The sequence below is a fragment of the Scheffersomyces coipomensis genome (genome assembly GCF_036884675.1).
Source record: "Scheffersomyces coipomensis strain NRRL Y-17651 chromosome Unknown DFJ63scaffold_4, whole genome shotgun sequence".
NCBI lineage: Eukaryota > Fungi > Ascomycota > Pichiomycetes > Serinales > Debaryomycetaceae > Scheffersomyces > Scheffersomyces coipomensis.
The window spans coordinates 1989651-2017370 of record NW_027042895.1 but is presented as its reverse complement, the minus strand read 5'-3'; the positions used below and the strand labels follow the sequence as shown (position 1 = coordinate 2017370).

At 31.1% G+C, this 27720-nt stretch overlaps 16 protein-coding genes across 16 annotated transcripts; 10 read left to right on the top strand and 6 right to left on the bottom strand. All coding sequences in view use genetic code 12, as the record gives it.

Annotated features, from left to right (window-relative positions):
* Nucleotides 1-44: 44 nt before the first annotated feature.
* On the top strand, nucleotides 45-1181 carry DFJ63DRAFT_313974 (uncharacterized protein; the record flags this gene model as incomplete). The annotated part of the gene is made up of 1 exon (XM_064906270.1): nucleotides 45-1181. One exon carries the CDS (start codon nucleotides 45-47, stop codon nucleotides 1179-1181), a length of 1137 nt encoding a protein of 378 aa, XP_064762195.1.
* A 1735-nt stretch (nucleotides 1182-2916) lies between these two features.
* On the bottom strand, nucleotides 2917-4632 carry DFJ63DRAFT_323080 (uncharacterized protein; the record flags this gene model as incomplete). Its single annotated transcript, XM_064907492.1, has 1 exon — nucleotides 2917-4632. One exon carries the CDS (start codon nucleotides 4630-4632, stop codon nucleotides 2917-2919), a length of 1716 nt encoding a protein of 571 aa, XP_064762194.1.
* A 1132-nt stretch (nucleotides 4633-5764) lies between these two features.
* On the top strand, nucleotides 5765-6682 carry DFJ63DRAFT_287997 (aldo/keto reductase; the record flags this gene model as incomplete). Its single annotated transcript, XM_064905109.1, has 1 exon — nucleotides 5765-6682. The coding sequence occupies one exon, from the start codon at nucleotides 5765-5767 to the stop codon at nucleotides 6680-6682; it is 918 nt and encodes a 305-aa protein (XP_064762193.1).
* Nucleotides 6683-6712: 30 nt separating this feature from the next.
* On the bottom strand, nucleotides 6713-7696 carry DFJ63DRAFT_336145 (uncharacterized protein; the record flags this gene model as incomplete). The annotated part of the gene is made up of 1 exon (XM_064908331.1): nucleotides 6713-7696. One exon carries the CDS (start codon nucleotides 7694-7696, stop codon nucleotides 6713-6715), a length of 984 nt encoding a protein of 327 aa, XP_064762192.1.
* Nucleotides 7697-7971: 275 nt separating this feature from the next.
* Nucleotides 7972-8616, bottom strand: DFJ63DRAFT_313971 (N-acetylglucosaminyldiphosphodolichol N-acetylglucosaminyltransferase catalytic subunit; the record flags this gene model as incomplete). The annotated part of the gene is made up of 1 exon (XM_064906269.1): nucleotides 7972-8616. One exon carries the CDS (start codon nucleotides 8614-8616, stop codon nucleotides 7972-7974), a length of 645 nt encoding a protein of 214 aa, XP_064762191.1.
* A 668-nt stretch (nucleotides 8617-9284) lies between these two features.
* Nucleotides 9285-10037, top strand: DFJ63DRAFT_336143 (SDR family oxidoreductase; the record flags this gene model as incomplete). Its single annotated transcript, XM_064908330.1, has 1 exon — nucleotides 9285-10037. The coding sequence occupies one exon, from the start codon at nucleotides 9285-9287 to the stop codon at nucleotides 10035-10037; it is 753 nt and encodes a 250-aa protein (XP_064762190.1).
* A 632-nt stretch (nucleotides 10038-10669) lies between these two features.
* Nucleotides 10670-11422, top strand: DFJ63DRAFT_323078 (SDR family oxidoreductase; the record flags this gene model as incomplete). Its single annotated transcript, XM_064907491.1, has 1 exon — nucleotides 10670-11422. One exon carries the CDS (start codon nucleotides 10670-10672, stop codon nucleotides 11420-11422), a length of 753 nt encoding a protein of 250 aa, XP_064762189.1.
* A 584-nt stretch (nucleotides 11423-12006) lies between these two features.
* DFJ63DRAFT_287121 (SDR family oxidoreductase) lies at nucleotides 12007-12759 on the top strand (the record flags this gene model as incomplete). Its single annotated transcript, XM_064905038.1, has 1 exon — nucleotides 12007-12759. One exon carries the CDS (start codon nucleotides 12007-12009, stop codon nucleotides 12757-12759), a length of 753 nt encoding a protein of 250 aa, XP_064762188.1.
* Nucleotides 12760-13613: 854 nt separating this feature from the next.
* DFJ63DRAFT_336140 (SDR family oxidoreductase) lies at nucleotides 13614-14366 on the top strand (the record flags this gene model as incomplete). Its single annotated transcript, XM_064908329.1, has 1 exon — nucleotides 13614-14366. One exon carries the CDS (start codon nucleotides 13614-13616, stop codon nucleotides 14364-14366), a length of 753 nt encoding a protein of 250 aa, XP_064762187.1.
* Nucleotides 14367-14844: 478 nt separating this feature from the next.
* DFJ63DRAFT_313966 (SDR family oxidoreductase) lies at nucleotides 14845-15597 on the top strand (the record flags this gene model as incomplete). The annotated part of the gene is made up of 1 exon (XM_064906268.1): nucleotides 14845-15597. One exon carries the CDS (start codon nucleotides 14845-14847, stop codon nucleotides 15595-15597), a length of 753 nt encoding a protein of 250 aa, XP_064762186.1.
* A 326-nt stretch (nucleotides 15598-15923) lies between these two features.
* ERG2 (C-8 sterol isomerase) lies at nucleotides 15924-16577 on the top strand (the record flags this gene model as incomplete). Its single annotated transcript, XM_064905064.1, has 1 exon — nucleotides 15924-16577. The coding sequence occupies one exon, from the start codon at nucleotides 15924-15926 to the stop codon at nucleotides 16575-16577; it is 654 nt and encodes a 217-aa protein (XP_064762185.1).
* A 360-nt stretch (nucleotides 16578-16937) lies between these two features.
* NRM1 (Nrm1p) lies at nucleotides 16938-18458 on the bottom strand (the record flags this gene model as incomplete). Its single annotated transcript, XM_064908328.1, has 1 exon — nucleotides 16938-18458. The coding sequence occupies one exon, from the start codon at nucleotides 18456-18458 to the stop codon at nucleotides 16938-16940; it is 1521 nt and encodes a 506-aa protein (XP_064762184.1).
* A 1917-nt stretch (nucleotides 18459-20375) lies between these two features.
* DFJ63DRAFT_336136 (uncharacterized protein) lies at nucleotides 20376-21353 on the top strand (the record flags this gene model as incomplete). The annotated part of the gene is made up of 1 exon (XM_064908327.1): nucleotides 20376-21353. One exon carries the CDS (start codon nucleotides 20376-20378, stop codon nucleotides 21351-21353), a length of 978 nt encoding a protein of 325 aa, XP_064762183.1.
* Nucleotides 21354-21575: 222 nt separating this feature from the next.
* Nucleotides 21576-24222, top strand: LRO1 (phospholipid:diacylglycerol acyltransferase). Its single transcript, XM_064903772.1, has one exon. It carries the CDS (start codon nucleotides 21798-21800, stop codon nucleotides 23844-23846), a length of 2049 nt encoding a protein of 682 aa, XP_064762182.1. The 5' UTR covers nucleotides 21576-21797; the 3' UTR covers nucleotides 23847-24222.
* Nucleotides 23972-24486, bottom strand: DFJ63DRAFT_336134 (uncharacterized protein; the record flags this gene model as incomplete). The annotated part of the gene is made up of 2 exons (XM_064908326.1): nucleotides 23972-24330; nucleotides 24372-24486. The coding sequence occupies 2 exons, from the start codon at nucleotides 24484-24486 to the stop codon at nucleotides 23972-23974; spliced, it is 474 nt and encodes a 157-aa protein (XP_064762181.1).
* Nucleotides 24487-24663: 177 nt separating this feature from the next.
* Nucleotides 24664-26388, bottom strand: DFJ63DRAFT_287858 (uncharacterized protein; the record flags this gene model as incomplete). Its single annotated transcript, XM_064905098.1, has 1 exon — nucleotides 24664-26388. The coding sequence occupies one exon, from the start codon at nucleotides 26386-26388 to the stop codon at nucleotides 24664-24666; it is 1725 nt and encodes a 574-aa protein (XP_064762180.1).
* Nucleotides 26389-27720: the final 1332 nt, after the last annotated feature.

Below are 27720 nucleotides of genomic sequence, written 5' to 3'. Positions count from 1 at the left end.
TCCTACTTTTTAACAAGGTTATATTTTTCAAATTAGGTTAGAGAATGTTCAAATATTTCTTTGGTGATGATGATACAGCATCCTTAAAAAATGAACCTACTATAGATTATAATAATACAATTCATTCTTTCAATACAGTACGGCCTTCTTCAAAAGTATTTAACAGTGGTAGAAATGGTGAACGGGTTTCATATCAACCGCCAGTGTCAACCATACCACGTACTGATTATAATATAATTGATTATTCGGATGATGATTTAGACTCAATTGATCATGAAATTGATCTTGAATTGCAGAGAGACTACCATTTGATACGTGAGAATTATACAAGGACAAATAATAAGTTGAAATTTGATTGGGAAAATCATTATAATAATCTTTACAATAGTTCTGATAAATTAGACTCAAAAATCAAAAATAATATAATTAACAATAATACAAACTATTCATTGCCTGATAACTATCCAGGCAAGTTTGTTCAAAGACATAGGAATGATAGAAATGAGAATGAAAAAGATTATCAATCCGATCATTCATTTACTAGACCTTCAGCCTTATACCAAGATGTCACTAATAATATCTATGTCAAAAGTGATACTCAAATGGATATAGATAAACAAATTCAAAAATTACAACATGAAGTTGATCAAGAGTTTATACAAAAGTCATCTAAGGTTTCAAATTCATCATCACAAGATATCCAATTAAATTCAATTATCATTAAAATAAAAAGTCAGAATGAATTCCTAGAAGAATTGAATGATATAATTCAATTAAATGAAGATAAACCGGGTATACCGAATAATTTATTAGATGAGTTTAACAATTTACGGTTAGATTATATAAAAGAATTAAAAAATAGTCAAATATTTTATCAGTCCTACTACAAATTACTAAACAAATATAGACAATTAAAAAAAGATACTAGTTTGAAAAATAAAATTCACACGAACATTACAAAATCTAAATCAGCTTTCACTATACGAGAAAAGGTTAATTTAATACGATCATTAACTAAGGAGAGTAAGATAAAATTAACTTGTGCTAATATCTTAAGTGAATTAGATAAGTTAGATGATAAAGATAGGATTATTGAAGAATTAAATAGGAAACTAGAAGAAGCTAATTTAAAGATTCAACGATTAGAAAAACTAGCAGCTGAAGACAATAATCAAAAATAGATGAGCATTGAATTCCGATCTTTTTTCAATTCTCCTGGGGTTGAATAGTCATTTCCAAATTATGTATTATATTTTCTCCTTGCATTTATTTTTTTAAGGTTTCATCTTCTTTTCTAGTTTCAGTTGCTAGTTACTACAGATCGTCAGTCATACAATTATATATATTCCCCTTTTATCGAATGGTTACCCAAATGTAGATACGATGGAATACACTTGAAAAAAAGTCTTTTTTAAAGTAACAAACATACATTAAAACGCAAAAAATTTTAACTAATATTAAATAATAACTAAAGGATATAGTATAGAAGGAAGAATGACTTCAAACAACAAAACAATAAATAAATAAGTAACGGAATAGAAAGGAAATGAAGAAAACAAGTATGATGTGTATAACCTAAAAATTAAAATAGCCCATTTTAAACCACAAAAGCTTTTGGAAATGTAAAGATATATGGTATTATACGTCGTTATTTATCTAAAAACAGTAAAAACGTAGCCTAATTTTTTAATCTAAACACCAAAGACGGCAATAGCAACGGCGATGGCACCTAAGATGACACCAGAGCTTTGTAAAGCAACACCTTGAGCAACGTAAGTAGTAACGGTGACATTGGTTTCATTGGAGACGTTACCAGCTAAAGTTTGACCAACTAATAAAGCGGAGACGGATAATAATTTACCTAACATTATGAATTCTAATGAAGTGGTTGTAGCGAATGAATTAGCGAGTGAAGTGAGCTTTGGAGATTAGTTAAATACTATCAAATAGCTGTAAAAATTCAATTAAGGCAGATACCAAAAAAAAAAAAAAGAAAGAAAAGGGAGGGATTAAAAAGAGGCAAAAAACTTATAAGAGGGAAATTCTACTATTTATAAGAGAAGATAAGTAAGTCAGTACCTTTTAAATATGAGATGATGTCGATTAACCTTATGTAAAGGATAAGAATTAGAATTTATTGTTATAAAATAAGGTAAGAAATGATAAATATTTGATCAAATTAGTCTTGCTGAGGCTTTATTTAGCCCCCTAAAGAGAAAATTAGTTGCTATAAATTTTGAATTAAGGCACTTTTAAACCAAATAATGAAACTGGAATTATTAAGGATACAATGGTTTTTTCTATCTAAAGGGGCATAATCTTCAAAAAAAATATCCATAACGCATATCATTAAAAAGTGTGTGAGTTTAAAGGAATATGTGTGTAATTTCATTGCAATTTTAGGAATTGTTATTATGGTTTATCTATTGAGGATCTCACACTTTCCTAATCCGGCAGTGAACCAACCTAATTCAGACACTTTTTTATTTTTCTGTCTGTCTGAGTCTGTGTCTGTCTGATCTTCCCTGTGAGAAACAAAAGAATTCCTTATCAGCCAACTTTTATAATTATGGAGAAACTTTATCTTGCTTGTAAAGCTGTGAAAACCTCATTGTAAAGCGCAATCATTCGATGTAGCAAGTCTTCGAGCTTACTACTTGAGATGAGCATGTTACTTACCATTTTAACTTAGTATAGTTTCTTTAATTTAACTTTGCTTTTTTTTTCTTTATTGTTACACTTATTACAATTATTATTTATTATTTTACGAAAATACTTAAATATTATTAAACTAGAATTTACACATTTTCAATTGTCTTTTGCGTATACTTTCCTTCATTTATTATATATGTTTAGGCGAACTAAACGGACCATGTGTAAGTTATAGAATTCATGGAATGACCGTTTTCACGCGTACTATACATAGGTTGAACTACTCATACTTGGAAGTGTAGTATGAGATTCAACATTAACGTTACCATCTTCTAATATACCTTCATTAATACTATCATCAACAATTTTATCCCAATTACTTATAACCACGAAATAATATTGTGATAATGAAATGAAAAATAAAGCAATAATCATACCCAACCATAACCCAACTAATTCTAATTTAAAATAAAATGCAAATAAAAAGGCACAAGGTAATGCAATAAGATAATAACTTACAAGATTTAAAATACCACCAATCTTTTGTCTACCTTGACCTCTTAAGACACCACCAGTTGAACATGATAAGAAATCATTGATTTGATATATAGCTCCAATAATTAAAACTTTTGATGCTAATTGAATAACAGTTTCATCATTGGTATATAATGATGCCAACCATTTTCTAAATGTAAATAAGATAGATGCATTAAATATTCCTAAAGTTAAAGATGTTACAATAGCAGCATTGGTGGCAGTTTTAGCAGCTTTAATAGATGCAGCTCCAATATACCATGCAATTCTAGTTGATGCTGCAATTGATAATGCAAATGGAATTTGATACATTAAAACACAAGTAGTACTAACAATAGATTGAGCGGCTAAAACTTGAGTACCAAATTTTGATGCACTAAACGTTATAATTTCAAATGCTAACCATTCAGCTTCAACCATTAAAACACCTGGAATGGAAAGATTGATCATTCTATTCCAATTTCTGAAATAAATAGGATCAAATAATGGTTGTTTTGGCCAACATTCATATCCTTTAACGAAAAAGATATAACAAAATAATGAAATACACATTAACCAATTTGTAATAACTACTGATAAAGGAGCACCAATAAATCCTAATCCAATAGATTTATCCCATACTAAAACATAATTTAAAACAGCATTTAAAGGAGCACAAACACATAATACATAAGTTGAAGCATGGAAAATACCTTGACTTTGTAAGAAATGTTTACCATTTTCAAATAAGATAAACCCAGGTAATCCTAAACTTAAAATTCGAAGATAATTAGCAGCTAATTTACATAATTCAACTTCATCATCACCAATTATAGCAATTAAGATTGGTTCAGCTCCAAACATCCATAATACAAACATTGGAATAAATAACAATAATAATAAATAATTACATCTTATAAAATGTAATCCAACTGTATTAAAATCTTTTCTACCATAAGCTTGAGCACATAAAGTATCAAGACAAGTTGAAACTCCTTGAATAATAGCATAACCTGAAATATTGGCTGTCATGGAACTTAAACTTACAGCTGCTAATTCACTTGAACCTAATCTACCAACTGAAAATACTGATGCCACTGTTAAAGAATATTGTAAAAGAAAAGTTATAATTAATGGTACAGAATAATATAACAACACTTGAATTTCTGTTTTTAAATCAGTTTCAGGTTCAGGTTCAATATTTAAGTTGTTATTGGAAAGTAATTCATTAATACTATTTCTATGTAAGAATGAATTATTTGAAGTTGTTGAAGTTAATCTTTCATTGGATTGAACTGTTCTTAAATTGAAAGGAGCAGGGATTCTAGTATTACCTACTGAAGCAATGGAAACTCTTCTTTGTTGAACATAGTTGATGATTTCACTTTCATCTATACTACTACTTATCGAAGATGTTGTGGTTCTTGGACTTAAAAACGGAGTTGATTCATCAACAGTAGTTGACATAACTTAATGAACGTGGGGTGGGAGAAGATAAGTGAAGTTAACAGATAAAATGGGTATAATGACTAGTTATATTCGTATGAAGTCAATGAATTGAAAAATCACTTACTATCTATGTTTTTTATCTATAATTGCTGAAAATTTTTCAATTAAATCAATTAATTTCCACTATCTATAGTTTAATCTCTGATAATGGAACCCTCATCATAGTAAATAATTTTTGATCTTATAATTACCTAATTGCGGAAAAATTAGCGATAACAAAAACAAGCACTAATAAAAATAAACAGTAAGGGACCGCACTTTTGTACCTTAAATCAGAAAACAATCTATAATTAAACAGTAATAGAAGTGGTTTGAATAGATAGTTAGGTATATAAAGTATCAAATGTCATGTTAATATTTAACTCTAATTAGGTTAATTTATAATTTGTAGAAATACTGTGTATGTAAAGGACAACAACTATGCAAATGATGCAATAGGTGTCTTGTGATCATGTCAAGTTTCGAGTGGTTAGTTAAAATCGGATACTTATAATTCACTTACCCAAGCCATATCATGTAATTACCCATGTATAACCGAATTATGCTTGTAGTTAAGTTCATGTCTAGAGTTTGCCATGTCATAAAATTTCTTGCTGTTTCTGTGTGTCTCATTTTTTTATGTCATAAATAAAAATTGCAACAATACAGTTACAGTTAGCTTTCACCATTAGACCCACCACCACCACCACAACCACAATCTCAGTCACATTCACCACAAGTTCAAGAAAAACAACATATATCAACAACAAAAACAGTAACATCCACAACCACTACCACCACAGTGGTTCAACTTTAAATGATTATAGGTAACTATAACTCATGCTTTAAACCACTGTCACTCTGTTTGCCTGAAAGACTCCACACAACTGGAGTCCCCCAAAAAAATTTTAAATTCCCGGTTAAAAAAAAAGTATGGGGAGTCCACCACGGTAAAATTCATACCGTGATTTTTCAAATAGGGGGATCCACAGTTTTTTATATGATGATTTATCATATATAAATAGTTGATATTCTTGCTTCATTGATTCAATTATAACTTATTCAAATCAGTCAATTGAATCACATCGAATCGATTACATCAACACACATCATGTCATTATCTGGAAAAGTCTTTAAATTAAGTAATGGTCTTACCATTCCTGCTGTAAGTTATGGTACTGGTACCAAATGGTTTAAGTTTGGTCAAAATGAAATTGATACTACTTTAGTTGATACTTTAGTTAAAGCTATTGATTTAGGTTTCACTCATATTGATGGTGCTGAAATTTATAATACTGATCTTGAAATTGGTGAAGCCATTAAAAAATCAGGAATTAAAAGAGAAGATCTTTATGTTACTGATAAATATTTTGCTGGTGATTCAACTTTTACTAAGGGTAAACATTCTAAAGAAGCTAATCCATATGAAGCCTTAAAGGCATCATTAAAGAGATTCAAATTAGATTATGTTGATTTATATTTGTTACATACTCCATACATTTCTAAAGAATCTCATGGTTTTGATTTAGTCGAAGCTTGGAAATATCTTGAACAATTGGTTGATGAAGGTTTAACTAAAAGTATTGGGGTTTCAAATTTTTCAATTTCTGATATTGAAACTATTTTAAAATCAAATCCAAAACATAACCCAGTTGTTAATCAAATTGAATATTCTGCTTATTTACAAAATCAAACTCCAAATATTGTTAAGTTTGCTAAAGAAAATGGTATTTTAATTGAAGCTTATGGTCCATTAGGTCCAATCACTAAAGGTAAAGGTGGTCCATTAGATCCAATTATTGAATCATTATCTAAGAAATATGGTAAAACCGATGGTCAAATTTTATTAAGATGGGTTTTAGAAACTGGTGTTTTACCAATTACAACTTCAGGTAAAGAAGAAAGAATTAAATCATTCTTAGAAATTTTTGATTTTGAATTAACTCCAGAAGAAGTTAAGGAAATCTCTGATGCTGGTTCAAAGAAAGTTGTTAGACAATTCTCTAAAGAATATTCTAAATATGATTAAACTAGCTGTGTAATTTATATATTTATTTAGCTATGGTAATTGAACACAAATATTATTAACTAAAGTACCCACTTCTTGTATATGATTATTCAATATTTGATCTTGATGATTAATAGTATTAAACATGACTAATTCATTAATTTGATCAATCTTAACCCCAGCTGAGAATTTTTTCAATTGAATCATATTAAATATGATATCTTCAATATTTATACTGGTATCAATATTTAAAATTTTATACACTTTAGCCAATTTGATTGAATTATAATAATTGGGTAATAAAATGATATTATTTTCAATTAAATTGCGTAAAATCATTGATGAGTCAAGATAATTTGTGATTAAATTATGATAATTATTTTTACAATCAATAGAAACTATCTTCTGATATGTTTCAATCAGAATTATTCTATCTGATTGAAGAAAATCCAACACATCTACGATATTTTGATCATTCAGCCCCCCTAATTGATCATTTAAATAACTTAATATTGAAGGTTTTCTATTGTCGTAATCTGATATAAGATAAAGTTGAACTATCTTAAATTGAATCAATTCAATCAATTTAGGATATACAACTTTAGGAATATTATTTATAATTAATACTTTTTTATTAATCAATTCAATGAATTTAGCATAATTAGGATGATCTATTAAAAATTGATAATCAGTTAATAAATCATTATATTTGATTTTAATATACAATTCAATATGATTATTGTTTGTATTGTATCCACTATTGACAATTCTCTTTAAACCAGTTATCGACTGAATGATTGTGAATATGGATTCTATTTGTTTCAACAGATTGGATATGTCTTGGTTATTGATGATGTATTCAAGTTTGAATAATAAGATGATAATTTTGAATGAATCATTGATGGTACTGCTATTTATGATTTCCTCATCAATTGAGCTGTAATCGACAGATGATTGTAACTCATTGATTTTCACTTGATCATGTGTATCACTTGATAGTATGCTTTCGATAGATGTGATTGAAGATGTAGTCATTGCTCTATGGTTGGTAGACAAAGAAGTAGAATAAATTGGTTGTAAATCCACAGAATTTTGATCCTCTCTTATTTTTCCCCATATAGATGTAAATTTAAGTATGGTGCGTCACCAATAGTATACTCTTACAAAGGAATTGAAATCGATCAACTCTACATCAATACTATTCCAGGATTACTTAAGTAATTAGCTCGATATCTCAGCGTTGAATTATTTTAGAACGTTCATTATTCATTAATTTTAAATAGTTTCTATAGAGTCAAATCAGAATATATCTAAGCGGCTAACTCTTCATAAATTATAGCCTCAATGACGTTAGACTTACTGGTTGTGAAAGGTTTGGACTCTACTGCTAGTCTTTCTCTCACAGCCTTTACGAACAGAGCACCATCTTTAATATCCTTGGTAGTTAAGCTACTACAATATCCTTGTTTGCAAAATTCTTCTGCAACTTCAGCCTGATGATTATCCATTAATTGATCATTTATCACCACAATGAGCTTTTTATGCAATTTTAATGAATCAATAATGGATCCAGTCCCAGCATGAGATATAACTAAATTTGCCCGATTTATGTATGCATTTACATTAGTTGAAAATGGGAATAAATATAATTTCAAATCTAATTTTGATGATGTAAAAAGTTGTAACTTATCAGTATCAGGGAACCCTACTATACTTGCTTTTGAATCTGAATAAGAGTTAAAATTCAATTGATCTGATGAATTAAGCTCTTTTAAAACTTGTTGTACAAAGATGTCACTTTGATGAACATTATCTTTGATTTCATTACCGTATTGAACAAACACTTCATTGAATCCTAAGTCTATAATACCCCGTATGAATTCAATTTGAAGCACATTTCTTACTAATTCTTTAAAGGTGACAGTAGCACCTGTTGTCACTAACAAAGTTACCATAATAGTTGTATATATATCTGTATCTCTTACAGGTAAATGGTTACCATCTCTGCGGGCCTGATTTTAAAAATAGTTCAAAAATGTTCGTGTCGTTATATGCAGTATCTCGGTCTTTATTTTACAATTTAGCATCCATACTCGGACATAATACAAATCCATCTACCTCCAATCAGTTAATGGACAGCGCCACTAAATTTTTCACTCTATGAATTAAGATTTGAATTGAAGGGATAATGGTTTACTGTATTTAATATTTTAACAGGTAGTATTGAGTCCTTTAAATTTTTTGGGTTTACCAAATTCATCTGTAGGAGCTACAATATAATGGCAACGAAAAAGTATGTGTCAAATGATATATGCTATCATATATCAATTCATAATTAAAGCCGTCTAATCTTTAGATCTTATTTCCTCCTATATCCTAACGTGATAACAATGCCCTCTACATTTAAGTAACACCTTTTACTAAACTTTTTATATTTGTCAGGATTTTATGGCTTATTCTAACCTAGTTTCCTATTTAGGTAGAAAAAAAATTTTTGACCGAAGGTGATTCAAAGCAATATATTACGACCCTGTATCCACCAAGACTTCGTTCTGAATTGGTTATTTAATTCAGATTCATTGAATTAATCAACTCAATTATATCACTCGCTGAATTTTGTAAAATGTCAGGACAAACTTACTTTATTACCGGTGCCAATCGTGGTATCGGTTTCGAAATTACGAAGTACTTACTCGCTTCCAACCCAGAGAATAAGATTATCGCTACCGTTCGTGATGTTTCAAAAGCAACTGCCTTAAAGGAATTAAGCAAGAATGTTATCGTATTCTCTCTTGATTTAGGAAATCAGCAATCAATTGATGCTATTCCTTCTGAATTAGAAAAGATTAAGGTTGATACCATTGATGTCTTTGTTTCAAATGCTGCTATTGCTGATTCTTACCTTACTGTTTTAGATTGCTCAAAAGAAAAATGGTTAGAACATTATGAAATCAATGCCTTAGCTCCAATTTTAATCTTTCAAAAGGTTTATAAAGCTCTAACTAAATCCACCACTAAGAAGGTTTTATTCATTTCATCCGGAGGTGGATCACTTACAGGCTATTTTCCAGTCCCAATGAGTGCTTATGGTCAATCTAAGGCTGCACTTAACTACTCAGTTATTGAATTAAGTGCTGAGTTGAAACCTGAAGGTTTCACCATTGCTGCTATTTCACCTGGTTTTGTTTCCACTGATATGGGTAATTATGGATATGAAAAAATTAATGCTAGTTCCCCTGCAGTAATCGAAGCACTTAAAGATTTTGTCATAACTCCTGAACAAAGTGGTACTGCTGTTGGTAAAATTATTGAAACTTTAAGTGAAGAAGACCATGGAAAATTCCTTAATTTTGATCATACCACTATTCCTTATTAGTTAATTGCAAGCATTTTCTTAGATTTAGATATTAAAATTTAATACATATTGACTGATACTATTTTCCCCACCAGTATTTGTAGGGATTATCTGGCTCATTTCTGAAGAATTTCATCCAAATGGTACTACTCTGATTGACTGGATCATTGTTATTCACAATAAGAGTTAATTGATCACAAGTCTTCATTAAACATATATGGTGATGCATAAAGACTTATGGTAAGATTTCTATAAACAATATACAGATTTTATATATCAGTTAAAATCGTTTAAATCCATCCACAGAACACAAGGCGCTACCCTATATATCACAATATCAGAGCAATCAAGCCATTCATTTATGTAATACTTTACTAAGATGATTAATACTTTAAAATATTTCAAGCAAACAATCTGATTAAAAAATCGTTATGTCAGCAATTCTACCTTCTTTGCATGTTAATTTCCTATTTGGGTAGGGCCGAACATTTAAATTTCGTTGGTGATTCACTCCTTTATATTATGGTTTTAGTAGGGCATAACAAGCCTATATCAGCCCTACATCCACCAAACCTTCCTTGTGAATTGAATATATTTGTCTTCGACCTATTGAATAATTCATTTCTATAGTGACAAAATCTTAAATTACTCAGATGACTGGTCAAACTTATTTTATCACTGGTGCAAATCGTGGTATTGGCTTAGAAATTACGAAGTACTTACTCGCTTCCAATCCAGAGAATAAGATTATCGCTACCGTTCGTGATGTTTCAAAAGCAACTGCCTTAAAGGAATTAAGTAAGAATGTTATCGTATTCTCTCTTGATTTAGGTAGTCAAAAATCAATTGATGCAATTCCTTCTGAATTAGAAAAGATTAAGATTGATACTATTGATGTCTTTGTTTCAAATGCCGCTATTGCAGATGCTTATCTTACTGTACTTGATTGTCCAAAAGATAAATGGTTAGAACATTATGAAATCAACGTATTAGCTCCGATTTCAATCTTCCAAAAGGTTTATAAAGCAGTAGCTAATTCAACTACTAAGAAGGCTGTATTCATTTCATCCACAGTTGGTTCTCTTACTAGATACGTCCCAACCCCTATGAGTGCTTATGGTCAATCTAAGGCTGCGCTTAATTTTTCAGTTATTGAGTTGAGTGCCGAATTAAAATCTGAGGGTTTCACTATTGCTGCTATTTCACCAGGTATTGTTTCCACTGATATGGGTAATTATGGAGGTGAAAAAATCAAAGTTAATTCTCCTGAATTAATCGAAGCAGTTAAAGATTATATCTTAACTCCTGAACAAAGTGGTATCGCCGTTGGTAAAGTTATTGAAACCTTAAGTGAAGAGGATAATGGTAAATTCCTTGAATTTGATCATACTAGTGTTCCTTACTAGTGTAGATAGAATTTTTAGATTTAGATTTAAGAGTGTAATAAAAGACTACTGTTATTACAGTTCTGTTTGTAAGAGTTATATCAATAATTCGTTTGGATTTGAGGCTAACGTCGCCATTTCACAATTTTCAGTCAACTTTATTCACCATTGAACGCCACTCTTTATTGAAGACCCGTGCTTACATTATCGATTTTGGTTACGGCTATTTGATCTGATAATGGTGCTTCTCCATATCCTATATTAGAATATCAAAATATAATCCCTTACTAAGATGATTAATTGACCAAATATTATGAAGGTTTAACATCAATAACACTTCTACTGTCAAATTTTGACACGTTAAATTCCAAATTGGGAAAGCCGAAAAATTGTCTGCAAATCTGTGTGAATCACATTTGAAATCAAACTTTTGTTATACTCGGTGATTCACCTATTTCACAAGCTGTAACGCTATTAACATCAATACCATATTAAAACAAGTAGGATAAATAGGATTAAATTTGCAATGTGATTTACTTTTATTTAATCTTTGAATCATTGAATAACTCAACTCAATTTCAATACCATCATTAACAACTACCAAAATGTCAGGACAAACTTACTTTATCACCGGTGCCAATCGTGGTATCGGTTTCGAAATCACCAAGTATTTAGTTGCTTCAAACCCAGAGAATAAGATTATCGCTACCGTTCGTGATATTTCAAAAGCAACTGCCTTAAAGGAATTAAGCAAGAATGTTATCGTATTCTCTCTTGATTTAGGAAATCAGCAATCAATTGATGCTATTCCTTCTGAATTAGAAAAAATCAAAGTTGATGCTATTGATGTCTTTGTTTCAAATGCTGCTATTGCTGATTCTTATCTTACTGTTTTAGATTGCCCAAAGAAAACTTGGTTAGAACATTATGAAATTAATGTATTGGCTCCAATTTTAATCTTCCAAAAAGTTTATAAAGCTTTAACTAAATCAACCACTAAGAAAGTTGTTTTTATCTCATCTGGAGCTGGTTCACTCACTGGTTATGTTCCAACTCCAGTCAGTGCCTATGGTCAATCAAAAGCAGCTCTTAACTTCTCTGTTATTGAATTGAGTGCTGAATTAAAACCTGAAGGTTTCACTGTTGCTGCTATTTCACCTGGTATTGTCTCAACTGATATGGGATCTTATGGTTTTACCAAAATCAGTGCTAACTCTCCACATTTAGTTGAAGCTCTTTCTGGTTTATCATTAACTCCCGAACAAAGTGGTACTGCTGTTGGTAAAGTTATTGAAACCTTAAGTGAAGAGGATAATGGTAAATTCCTTAACTTCGATCATACTGAAACTCCTTATTAGATTAAGTATGTTCATATTATTTTAGATTTATAAAATATAGATTATCATTTGATAAGGTATTACAGCTACTATAGTTACAAAAAGTGTTCGTAGCAATAATTTAAATCATTAAACGATTTCTTTAGCAATCCTCCTCGGTGTTATTCACCAAAATACTTTATTAATCACTACACTATACTTTAAGAAACTATGCTTACACTATCGATATTTGTTAAGCCTAATTCGCTAAGTTTATGTGAGAATGGTGCTTCTCCAGAATCCACACCAAAATAAGAAATCTATTGTCCTTAGTAAGCTTATTAATTGATTGGATATTATATAGAAGCAATCTAATCTAATCTAAACACCAAATGTCAAATTTTGACACGAAATTGTCCAAATTGGGAAATTGAAAAGTTGGTCTACAAATAAAAAGATAGCAACAGGTGATTCACATTTGAAATCAACTTTTATTCGGTTTCGGAGATTATCCGGTTTAAAAACCCACTTTTTTTTTCGTATATTAGAGCGAGTTATTTATGGGGGAAAAACTATATGGTTAAACATATAGTGAAAAACACTCGGTAATTATGTTGTAATGATCAGAGTAGTAATAGAATCAATGGTTTAGAATGGTATGAAAAATGAAGTTGGATGTGAATTAGCATGTCTGGCTGACTTATCTTCTTCTCTTGAATCTTCGGAATTCCCATACTATTACATCATCTCTAGTATCGCAGCCACATGCAATCAAATAAGATAAATAGGATCAAATTTGATGTATTTCTTATCTTATTTAATATTTTTGAATCATTGAAAAATTCAATTCAATTGCAACAACTTCAATTATAACTATTTTAATAACATCTACTAAAATGTCAGGACAAACTTACTTTATTACCGGTGCCAATCGTGGTATTGGTTTCGAACTTACTAAATACTTAGTTGCTTTAAATCCAGATAATAAGATCATTGCTACCGTTCGTGATATTTCAAAAGCAACTGCTTTGAAAGCTTTAAGTAAGAACATTGTTCTTTTCCCTCTTGACTTAGGAAGTCAAAAATCAATTGATGCTATTCCTTCTGAATTAGAAAAGATTGGTGTTGATACTATTGATGTCTTTGTTTCAAATGCTGCTATTGCTGACTCCTATATTACTGTTCTTGAATGTCCAAAAGATAAATGGTTAGAACATTATAAGATTAATGTCTTAGCACAAATCTTGATTTTCCAAAAGGTTTATAAGGCAGTTGCTAAATCAACAACTAAGAAAGCTGTATTCATTTCTTCAGGAGCAGGTACTCTTACTGCTTATATTCCAACACCTATGAGTGCTTATGGACAATCAAAAGCAGCTCTTAACTTCTCTGTTATTGAATTGAGTACTGAATTAAAATCAGAAGGTTTCACTGTTGTTTCTATTGCTCCAGGTATTGTATCAACTGATATGGGATCTCATGGTTTTGGAATTATCAAGGTTAACTCTCCACATTTAGTTGAATCTCTTTCTACTTTGAGTTTAACCCCTGAACAAAGTGGTACTGCAGTTGGTGAAATTATTGAAAGTTTAACTGAAGAAGATAATGGTAAATTCATTAACTTTGATAAGAATGAAAATCCTTATTAAATAAAATTTTTTTATAGTTTTAGCACTTATTCTTATCCTTTAATAAAAATTGCTGTTGAAAGTTTCTTTCTAAAATTGTAACAAATACATAGTATAGATTTCGAGAAATTTGGTCCTATGACTATTCATATAGACGTTTTCAGGCCCATGAAGATACATTATTGATAACCAGTTAATTCGTCGTGTGTTTTGACTCAAAAAGTTGCAACTCTGGAACTTTTCTCTTTAAATTTGGTGATTCACATTTGAAATCAAATTTATTTGGACTGTATATAATCCTATTTCTGACCTATTTGTCTTGGTGAATCACAGTTTTTTTATAGAGCATCCCGCTTCCCCACATAGTCAAAGCTGTATAACCATTTTATTTAACAACGCCATTCATTTAATATATAAAGGTAACAGTCCATGTTGGTGATAATTTTTTCTGAAATATTGAAAGAATCAATATATTCAATCAATTCCAATAACAACTAACATGTCCGGTCAAACTTACTTTATTACTGGTGCCAATCGTGGTATCGGTTTCGAAATTACTAAGTACTTACTCGCTTCCAATCCTGATCATAAAATCATTGCTACCGCTCGTGATGCTTCAAAAGCAACTGCCTTGAAGGCCTTAAGTAAGAACGTTATCGTATTCCCACTTGACTTAGGTGATCAAAAAACCATTGATGCTATTCCATCTGAATTAGAAAAGATCAATATTGATACTATCGATGTTTTTATTTCCAATGCTGGTATTTCTGATTCTTATTATACTGTACTTGAATGTTCAAAGGAAACTTGGTTAGAACATTATGAAATCAATGCTTTAGCTCCAATTTTAATCTTCCAACAGGTTTACAAAGCATTATCTAAATCATCTATAAAAAAGGCAATCTTCGTTTCATCTGGTATTGGATCACTTACAAGATATATCCCAAGTCCAGTCAGTGCCTATGCTCAATCAAAAGCAGCTCTTAATTTCTCTGTCATTGAATTAAGTGCTGAATTAAAATCAGAAGGTTTCACCATTGCTGCTATTTCTCCAGGAGTAGTTTCAACTGATATGGGTGCATATGCACAAACTAAATTCAATGTTAAATTACCTGAATTTGCTCCTATTCTCTCTAGTTTAACTATAACTCCAGAAGAAAGTGGTACTGCAGTTGGTAAGGTTGCTGAAACTTTAAGTGAAGAAGATCATGGAAAATTCCTTAATTATGATCATACTGTCATTCCATATTAGATTTGATACTTTTGATAGATAGATTAATAGATCAATACTCATTTTATACTTATTTCTATACTTTTGCAGTTAAATATAAAACGGATCTCACATAAGAAAAAAACTACACCGTTGCAAAAAAATGTGTGTCAGTGCCCGTCGTTTAAGATTCGCAAGAAGAAAATTTTATACGATCGTAAAAGATTACCGCAACCATCGAGACCACACCAAAACTATATATAATATTGAAAAATAAAAAAATCTCCATAACCCTTGGTAAATCACCACTTTCACTCGTTCGTTCACTCCATACACTCTTTCACTTATTCTTTTCCTATATCATCAAGATGAGACTTATTAGTTGGGCAATTTTCCCTGTCGCTGCATTTCTTGTCTTCGATTATCTTTTTTATACTTGGTTGCCTATCAATTATCAATTTGATAAACAATTGCTTGCCGAATTATCCCAAGAAGTAATCAACAACCATCCAGATGGTAATGCTACTGCCATCTTAATCGAACTCGCTCCTAAATTAAAAAACGCATACCCTCACTTAATCAATGATTTCAATTTTGAAGATTGGGTCTATAATAATGCCGGTGGAGCCATGGGATCAATGTTTATTCTTCATGCTTCAATCTCAGAATACTTGATCTTCTTCGGCACTGCCGTGGGGACTGAAGGTCATACTGGTGTTCATTTCGCTGATGATTATTTCACAATCTTAACTGGTGAACAATCAGCTGCTTATCCAGGTGCATTAACTCCAGAAATCTATTATCCTGGTGATCAACATCATTTACCAAAGGGTAAATATAAACAATACGCTATGCCTAGAGGATCATTTGCATTGGAATTGGCTCAAGGTTGGATTCCTGCCATGTTACCATTCGGATTCTTAGATACTTTAACTTCAACTTTAGATTTCCAAACTTTTGGTAGAACTGCATATTTTACTGGTAAAGATATGATTAGAAATCTCTTAAACGGTAAGTTTTAGATTTATGAAAAAGACTAAAAACAAAACAACAAAATAAAAGCTATCTTAATAGAAAGATATATGTGTATAGATATGTATATTTATTGTTACATTAATTAATAATATTGTTAGAATATAATTGGATAAAAATAAAGAAGAACAAAAAGTAGATGTAAAAATGACAGATAAAAGGAAAAACATTAACATAAGGAAGGGAAGAATGAAGGAAGGAAGGAAGAAAAGAAGCAATTTTGATGCATTCACGATATGCTATTTAAAAAGCAAAATAAAATAAAATCAATCAAAATATGAATGATTCCAATGATGATCTATATTAATTGGAAATCAAAACATAAGAAACTTTTTTTTTGTGTGGGTCAGTTATACATAACCACCTAATTGTAATAAGGATTTAGCCACGCTAAAACTATTTGGAGTTGCAAAATTATTAGCAATTGGGGAAGAAGTAAGAATGTTTTTATTAGATGACTTCATATTTGAAGTATTAGTGGATGTATTAGCAGTAGTATTATTAGCTGAAAGAAGACTTCCATCAGCTGGATTTTTAGAATTAGACATGATCGTATTACTTGTAGTATTAAGAATAGTTTCATTATCTTCATCTATAGTCGTATCATCATTATAGATGAAATTATTGGAAGTGGAGTTATTATTGTAACGGGTGGAATTTGCTTTTCTTAAAGGAGTCTTTAAAATTTTACTTATAGAAGGCAAAGTGGTAGCGTGTGAGGATGAAGGTGGGATGGTATTGGTAGTAGTAGTGGTAGCAGTTGGAGCATCATAAGTACTCACTTGAATAGAAGGAATGATTGATGCAGCAAAGGGAAGTATAAATGAGTTTTGAGAAAATGATTTAAGAAATGAAGCAGAAGGATCTTTAATGTGAGGTTTTAAATGATCACTTTCTTGTTCATCATCATCTTCATCATCATTATCATTTGGTTTCAATTTTGGTAATAATTTTTGATTATTATCTAATTGAGAAGATTTTGATTTAGTATAAAAGATTGAATTCTTTTTAATTTGAAACAATTTTAATTTTTGAATCTTCTTATGGTTTGAGTTGAATTGTTTCTTATATGCTATGTTCGATAAGGTAAGTTGTTGTTTTTGTTTTGCATTTAAATTTGATTTATTATTAGTGTTGGTGGTAGACAAGTTATTTAAATTAACATTAATGGATGAATGATGATAAGAGGAAGTTTCGGGTGGGGTTGGTAAATAACTTGATTGTCTTGAGACTGGAGTGGGGGATGGACTATCAAAGCTAGCAAACAGAGGTGATAAAGGTTTGATGGAAGTTGATGATAAGATTGAAAAATCAGGTGGAATGATTGAATTAGTTGAAGATGTAGAATTAGTAGTGATGGATGATGATGATAAATTTGGATGTTTTCTTTTTGTAATCAATTCATCACGTTGTTGAAGTTTATATAATGCAAGTTGTAATTTCAATTTAAGTTTTGTAGCAGCCAATCCAGCGGTATCATTTTTAAAAATGGTTGTTGTTGTTGTTGTTGTAGATGATGATAATGAGGATGAAGTTCTTACAACACCAGGAGAATTATTAGTTGAAGAAGTTGATCTAAAGTCGGAGAAACTTGCCATTTTACTGGCGGTAGGGAATCTTCTTGAGTTAAGATGAGTAGAAGTTGATGTTGATGATGATGTTGATGTGAATGATAAAGATCTGGAAGCTTTATTATCTGGCGTTAAAGCTAAGGAAGGAGAGACGGTAACCAATCTAATTCTTGATCTTGGAGAGAGTTTTCTCTTTTTGATACCACCACCATTGATAGAAGTAGAAGATTCTGAGTTCGAGTTTAAGATTGATCCTTTGATTGGTTCTAGAGCCATTCTATTATTGGATGTGATTGACATAAGACTCTGGATTGGATTGGTTGTAAAAATACGTGATTGGGATTGGTATTGGTATTAGTTCGCGTGTTGTTTTGATTGTTTTTAAAGGAAAGACGTGATTGATGAAGGTGGGAGGGATGTAAAGGTGGATGAATGGATGGTAGTAGGAGATGGAAGCTGAACAAGTGATGGGTTGATAGTATATAAAAAGAAGAAAGAAGTATACAAATGTATATATATATCTGAAATATAAACTATTCAAATCAAATCAAAACAAAACAAAACAAACAGTAAAGCAAAGTAAAGTAAAGTATTGAATTGATCGCGTTTGAAAAATAAATGTGCTATGAAAGAAGAACAACTCAAATTGACTAAATGACTAAATAGAGAAGACTAAATAATAATAATCATACAGTTAAGATAAAAGCTGTATGTGTGTACCAATTAGGCAATTAGACTAAAACTAAAACTTACAGGGACTGGGAAAGGAATGGAGACAAAGTTAGGTACACACTATTCACTAGAGTAGAGCCCAACACCCTATTCAAAAAAACAGTGTTAAAGACGCTAAAGAAGAGGAAGAGGGATTTACTCGAACCACAAAGTCCCTCTTTGAAAGGTAAATAAACCATTTGTAAATAAATAATAAACAAATAAACATTTTACAGTGGGCAATTCCTCATAGTAGATCATCTACATACACGTAACACGTAAACATCTCAATTGCCCTTTTTCACTTGCAACTAAAATCTTCTGCTACTATATAGACCATCTAAGTTTAGTGTAAATGTTGTTTGTTTTGGTATTACTCAATTCGATCAATTTGACTGTAAAAAAAAAAGCGTGTTGTTTTTATTTACATTTTGGGAAAGGGTACACGACTAACAATAAAACTGGTACCATTCATAGAATACGCCAAAATATGATATAGTTTACGCTACTTTACGTTACTTATTATATATGTATGTATGTCAGTAGGTCTAATGTCTCGTAAAAGTAGTAACAATCACTACCATAAACTGTTTAACCATCATCATTCATCCCCATAATTGAATGACCTCTACGTCGAATACGCCAAAACGCCAAATTTACAATATACTATAAACAATACTTCAAAATCTAAAATATACGCCCATTCTTTTTAAATATTACGATTTAACTATTACAGTACGTACCTCATTTACTACCATATTTCGGCTAATCAATTGTATGTTCTTTTCTTTTTAGTTTGGATTGAATTGGCTTGGCTTCTTCAAGTATGATTATCTCATAAGGGGCTAAGGCTAGGGTAAATCATTTTTACATCGTTTGAATCTAGGGCTAGATCTATATTGGGTCTATTTGGTTACAGTCAATTGATCGCATTTTATAAGCCATTGGCAGTAGTAAATGCTTTTTTAATCGATTAGATGGTGTTTAACTAGTAAAATGTAAGACTAATGTAAATTTTAATAAATTTTGCAAAATTTTAGCAGTCATTTATTGTAAATTGCGAAGGAACCCTTATAAAATTAGACTTTTTAATGTCTATCCAGAATTATCTGCAATTTCACTCTAGTTATGTAATATTTGAACCTTTCAGACCTATAAATTGAACATCCAACTTTCGGTATACTTCATTGTAATATCATATTATGATCTATTATATCTTAAAACGACAATCAAGTGATCATTTATTAAGGGACTATACGAACCCTTCAATCTTTTTCTTCTTTTTTGAACCAATATACACGACCCAGTCCAGTTCGAAGAACGTGACTTGAAGAACGTGACTAATATTTTTTTTATCTTATCACTGGTTTGAGAAAATGCGTTATCCCACACATCAGTCATATCATATCGAATGGAATCACATAGTAAACGAATCAATCATAGAAGGTGTAATAGACCAATAAACGAAGATTAATCACGCCTAATAGATTGATGTAACTTACGAAAATGCTGTTAAGATCAAGATTATCATCATTAAGAGAATATATAACTCCCGTCAATACATCATCCAATTTCTCCACAACAGGACAAATAAGTCCTCAAGAATTTGTTGAAGCTGGAGATTATTTAATTGATAAATTTAGAACTTGGTCATGGGGTTCATGTCCTGAAAACTTACGTAAAAGTTTCTTACCTCCTGATAAACAATTTTTAATTACAAAACATGTACCGAGTCCCATTAGAGCTAATAATTATTTAAGTGGCGGTTTAGACTTTGATGATGACGATGAAGAGGGTGATAATGGAGAAGAATTGATTAAAGACGAAGATGACGAAGATGGCTGGACGAAGACAAGAAACATTAATCATAAAATCAATCAAAAATCTGCTGGTGCAGGTACAACCACAAATGCAACACCTGATATTGATGATATAGTTGACCTTTTAGATGATGAAAATCAACAAGAAGATATTGGAGCTGAAGATGATTTTGATGATCTTGAATTCATAAGTAATGCCAACGATAATTTAAGAAGATATGATATATACATAACTTATTCTACATCTTATCGTGTACCAAAATTATATTTAGTTGGTTTCAATTCAAATGGTATACCATTATTACCAAAACAAATGTTAGAAGATATTTCAGGTGATTATAAGGATAAAACAGCCACTATTGAAAGTTTACCAGTAGCTTATAATACCACTTCTGTAATGATTCATCCTTGTCGTCATGCATCTGTTATGAAAGTATTTATGAAACATTCGAAATCAAATAAACAAAAGAAGGAGGCTCAATTAGCTCAAAAGTTACTGGATATGGGTATATCTGATGAGAAATCTGGTTCTAATTCAACCACAACTACTGCTGATGATGATGAAGATGGGATCAGAGTGGATCAATATCTTACCACGTTTCTAAAATTCATGTCAAGTGTCATACCTGGTATTGAATATGATTTCACAACTGATGCCTTATAAAGGGGATCTATATGATTTGATATCATTAGTTGCAAGTTGGAAAAGGGGTAGGATTAGGTTATTTTCATTCATTCATTTTGTTTTTGTTGTTTCTAGTTAGTTTAGATTTATTGCTTATTCAAATTTAGATTGTTTATGTATGTAAGTACGTATGTACACATGTGATTGCTTTCATTTATTCATTTAATATATTTATTTTATATATACCTTATCATTCCTATAGGTTTATAATACCATATGATGATCATCGTCTCTAAACTAAATGCTTAATTATAATTAAACTTTGCATATGAAACTGCGTGTTTTTCTGTCTTGGCTGAGTTTGCCCTTAGATTTGTTTGTTTGCTGTAAATTCCAGAATCAATTTCCATTTCAGCTTACATCTTTCACTTCCCATCAATTGAGTCAATTTAAAGAGGAGGAAGCAGAAGGTCTAGCTTCAAGATGAGTTCATTAAAGAAAAGAAAAGAAGGAGTGACTTCTCATGATGATCCATCGATTCCAGACATTGGAATATCATCCGGTATAAACAACCCCACCAATCTTAAAACTCCATCATCACCTACACCATCAATTGAATCAATTCGATCGATAAAGGAAGGTCATCACATTCACAATTCTCATCATCTTCGTATAACTCCTACATCATCCAATGAAACTAAAAAATTAAAACGATCATTATTGGAAACCAGGAGATTATTCTTCATCTTAGGTACCGGTCTTGGATTATTATTAACGATTTTATTAACTACATGGCAAAGTCCTCATATTAGAAGTGAATTGGATAGAATCGTAAGCTTTGATATGAGTTCAGTTAATAATTTCTTTTATGATAATAATTGGAAAGATTGGACGGATATCTTACCTCTAAGTTTACAATCAATGTTAAGTGAAGCTGAAATGGAACAAAAAGATGATTCATTACATGGATCCGCTGAATCATTCTCTGTGGGGAGAAGGTTGGCTGCTCAACAGAATTTAACTGATAAATATAACGTGGTCCTTGTTCCTGGAGTTATATCTACTGGAATTGAATCTTGGGGTGTATCAACTTCAGGTGATTGTCCTTCTATAAATCATTTCAGAAAAAGATTATGGGGTTCATTCTATATGTTAAGAACCATGATCATGGATAAGACTTGTTGGTTAAAACATATCATGTTAGATTTTGAAACTGGGTTAGATCCACCTAATATCAAATTAAGAGCTGCTCAAGGGTTTGAAGCTGCCGATTTCTTCTTAGCAGGGTATTGGATCTGGAATAAAATCTTACAAAATTTAGCTGTGATAGGATATGGACCAAATAATATGATAAGTGCTTCTTATGATTGGAGATTAGCTTATTTAGATTTGGAAAAGAGAGATGGATATTTCTCAAAATTAAAATCACAAGTTGAATTAACCAAAACTTTAAATGGGGAAAAATCAATCTTAGTAGGTCATTCTATGGGATCTCAAATCATTTATTATTTCATGCAATGGGTTGAAGCTGAAGGTAAATATTACGGTAATGGTGGTTCAACTTGGGTAAATGATCATATTGAAGCTTATGTTGATATTAGTGGATCTACTTTAGGTACCCCCAAAGCAATCCCTGCTTTAATTTCAGGTGAAATGAGAGATACAGTTCAATTAAATGCTTTGGCAGTATATGGATTAGAACAATTTTTCAGTCGAAGAGAAAGAGTTGAGATGTTAAGATCTTTTGGAGGCATTGCAAGTATGATTCCTAAAGGTGGAGATTTAATCTGGGGGAATTTAACTCATGCACCCGATGATCCTACAAATACTTTACATGAAGAGAATCCTTCTTTTGAAATTGAAGGATCTAAAAAGGATAGTTTTGGTTCGTTTATTAGATATAAATCAATAAATGAAACTCAAGAACAAAATTTCACTATTCATCATAGTATAGAAAACCTATTGAATGATGCTCCAGAATGGTATTCAAAAAGAATAAGAGATCAATATTCATTTGGTATAGCTAATACAGTGGAAGAATTAGATAAAAATAAAAAAGATCATCTGAAATGGTCCAATCCTTTAGAAGTTGCCCTCCCAGTTGCACCAAATATGAAAGTTTATTGTTTCTATGGAGTTGGTAAACCAACTGAAAGAGCTTATCATTATGTCGAAGCTGATCCATCTGTAAGATTACCAATGACAATCGATACTGAACTGGAAAATCCCGTCCTTATAGGTGATGGTGATGGAACTGTATCATTATTAACTCATAGTATGTGTCATGAATGGAAAAAAGGTCAAGTATCAAGATTTAATCCTGGTGGTTCACCTGTAACCATTGTTGAAATCAAGCATGAACCAGATAGATTTGATATTCGTGGTGGTGCCAAGACAGCTGATCATGTTGATATACTAGGTAGTGCTGAATTGAATGAATTAGTCCTTCGAGTAGCAGCTGGAAAAGGTGATACGATCGATGATGTATATGTTAGTGATTTAAAAGATATTGTTGCATCTTTAGAAATTTAGTTGTGTTAATTTTAAATTTTTGTCAGTTTGTTCTGTATATCTGCTTTTATTTACTTAGACTTAGCCTTCTGTATTATGATATTAATGAAAAAATTTATGGTATAAAGTAATTATAGTAGATTTAATCAGTCATCATCTTCATCTTCAGAAGATGAATAGCCAGATACTATTGGACTTGGACTTGATTCCTTGGATGAGATTTGTTTGATTTTTTCCTCTTGTTTATGATTGAGTTTCTTTAAGGGGACTTTAATAATTGGTTTAGTCACTTTACTTGATATTTTAAGGTTTTCGATTGGTTTTTCATTAGTTTGTCGTATTCTTCTAAATTTCTCCAACTGTTTAATGTCCTCAAGTTTTTGATCCTGTTCTTCTTTTAATTCCTTCTCTCGTAAACTTTCATAAAACTGCCTTGATTTGTCGTCCAATTTATATGATGAGTTTTGAGATTCCATCTGTTGTCGATATTCTTGATGTTTCCTTTCTTTAGTTGGTTGTTAGTATTTCTTTCATAGTCTATTTTACTTTGATGTTCAATCTTGTACATACCTCTATTTTCTTTCAATTGCTGATGCAAAGTCTTCCTCTCCGTACTTTCATCATCTTCAGTATTACCATTCCCATCTACCGTGTTGGACATGACTGTCTTTACCCAAAGGAATTCCCCCATAGTTAAAATGCAAAATTGATATTTATTTTCGCGATGTTTACAAAAAGCAAAGCGCTATCAGAAATTTATTTTTAAAGACTGTATCCATTAAACCAAAAATATAAAAAAATCACGTACACAATTACAGTTCTAATCTAGATATCTAATCTATGAAACTATGTAGATACGACCTTCATAAGGAGATAATGTTTCTTCATCAACATCAGAAACATTGGAATGAACCAATTTGAACTCACCTTCGATATGTTTTTCAAATTTAACTGGATCAGTGGAGAAATTTAACACAACATAAGCTTTTGGTGATGAAGATTCTGGATCAGATTGATACTTTAAGTAAGTGAAAGTCTTTTCATTTTCATAATCTAAAACTTTGAATGATCCATAGATTAATAAATCTTTGAATTGTTTTCTAACTTTTAATGATTTTCTCCAGAAGTTTAATACGGAATTGGAATCTTCAATTTGGGAAGCAACATTGATTTCTTTATAGTTATCATTAACTCTACTCCAAGGTTCAACAGTTGAGAAACCACCATAAGCAGAGCTATCCCATTGAACAGGAGATCTGGAATGATCTCTGGCCACAAGATTAATCACATCCATTAATTTCTTTTCCTTTTCAGCAAAGTCTGCATCTTTACCATATTTTTCTTTGAATTCATGATAATAATTGACGGTATTAATATCTTTATATTCTTCAATAGACCATGATCTTGGAAGATTTGTCATAGCGATTTCTTGACCTTGGTAAATGAATAAAGTACCAGTAAGAGTAGTTTGTAATAATGAAATTAATTTAGCTGATGTATCTTTATATTTACCATTACCAAATCTTGTAACAGATCTTGGTTGATCATGATTTTCAATGAAAACAGTTGACCAAGCATCAGTACCTTCAATAAAAGCACCTTGACTTTCCACCGCTTTTTTGAAATCAATTAAATTGAAACCATTATATTTAAATCTATCACCTCTAACTGATCCAACTTCAACCACATTAAATAAGAAAATCATATTCATTTCACCTTCTTTAGCACTAACATATTTTAATGCTGCTTCTCTTGAACAATGACCAACTTCACCAACAGTCATAACATCATAATTGGAAGTAACTTTAGAATACATTTCCTTGTGGAATTCATGAATTCTAGGACCAGTTTGAGTATATAAATCAGATGGTTGGTAAGTCTTATCAGGGAAAATAACAGGAACATCTTGAAATCTTTGATCTTTAGAATATAAACCAGCAGTATCAATTCTAAAACCATCAACACCTCTATCAAACCAGAATTTTAAAGCTGAATCATAAAGAGCATCTCTAACTTTTGGATTTTCCCAATTTAAATCAGGTTGAGTTGGAGCAAATAATCTTAAATAATATTCTTCAGTTAATTCATCATATTTCCAAGCTGAACCGGAGAAATGAGATCCCCAATTATTTGGTGGTTGTTTATTACCATGTTCATCAATCTTTGGTGGTTTCCAAACATACCAATCTCTCTTTGGATTAGTTTTAGAACTTCTTGATTCTTTAAACCAAGCATGTTCACTTGAAGTATGATTAATAACTAAATCTAATACTAATCTCATACCTCTAGAATGTAAACCATCAATTAAAGTTTGCATATCATCTAAAGTACCATATTTTGGATAAACAGATTCATAATCACTAATATCATATCCCATATCATCTTGAGGAGAATCATACATTGGACTTAACCAAATAATATCAACTCCTAAATCTTTAAGATAATCTAAAGTAGAGATGATCCCTTGAATATCCCCAATACCATCACCATTGGAATCTTTATAAGAAGCAGGCCAGATTTGATAAATGGTGGCATCTTTCCACCAAGTATAAGAAATTGTCATTTTTTGATAAATTTAAATAAGAAAATGTTATATATGTAACTTAGTTTAATTTAGTTTAGATAAAAATATCAGAAATGAAGTTATAATATTGGAGATTTAATTCAATTTATAGTTTGAAAAATTTCATATACAATCCTCCACAGATGATATTTGAGTTATAAACTGGGGATAATTATCGGTGAAGGTAAATGCAACCAGAGGGCATTTTATAAAGTTGGGGGACATAGATCAAGATTTAACCTAATACTGAGAGTGAGAGTGAGAGTTAGAGATGGAGATTTGGAGGGACAGAGACAGAAGTCGAAGCGGCGGACTTTCCATAGCTTCAAGATATTTGGCAGAGATTATTAGTCCGAAACTAGAAATTTGAAATAAAGGTATAAACTGAAGGAAAATCGAAAAACTCATCTTTCCATGAAAATTTCCGATTTGTGGAGTAGGAAGAGGTTCGAGGAAAATTGCTTAAATTGGGGTGCAGCAACAGGTACGGTTATTTTTAACTCATACCGTAACTTCAAAGACAAGTAGACGTATACGTCGGGAAGATACAAAAGTGTATGTATTCTAAGCCTAATTGATACAAGCAAGACGACAGACGAGACAAGACCAAAACAAGTTAAATCAAAAAATACCGTGCAATGGGATGGATGACATACAGAAGTGGGACAGTATATTTTTGGCGGGTATAGACGTACCGCAATATCGCAAAGTTTAAAAGATTTAGGGCATTAAGAGCAAATCTTCGAGGACAACAGAGGACAATGGGAAATCACATATCAGCCACTATTGTCACTAAATTCCTTTTCGTTGTCATTAATCTAGTTCGCAAAGTTGGAGGAGGGTCTTCGCAAAGAATTCGGAAATATAGCCTCGCAATAACTATCATATTTGTGTAAAGTTTAAACCCAATTTCTACATTCGGAAAAATTTACCACTTAATGATGAAAAGTTTATTTCGAATTACAAAAAGGAGTATGGGTAATATTATCTACCCCCATCGATTAAATTAATTTTGACAACCCAACTCCAAATAAAGGACAAAGGAAATCAAAAAAAGAAACTTTAGTTATCTCGACGACAACAATTCAACAAATTTGTTGACCCTCATCCATCAATAAAAGAAATAGAAATTAAAAAATTATATAGCAATTAAAGACGAGTATACAGTGGGACAGGTCACTTTTTTAACAGCAAGAAGCCCCATAACCCAAAAATAATAATATTAATACATTATGGTTTACTCTACCCCACTTGACAAATTGCAAAAAATAATATTTACTCGAAAATGTAAAGAAGCGTTGCCGTAGTATGAGTTTCAGTTTTTCATATTCT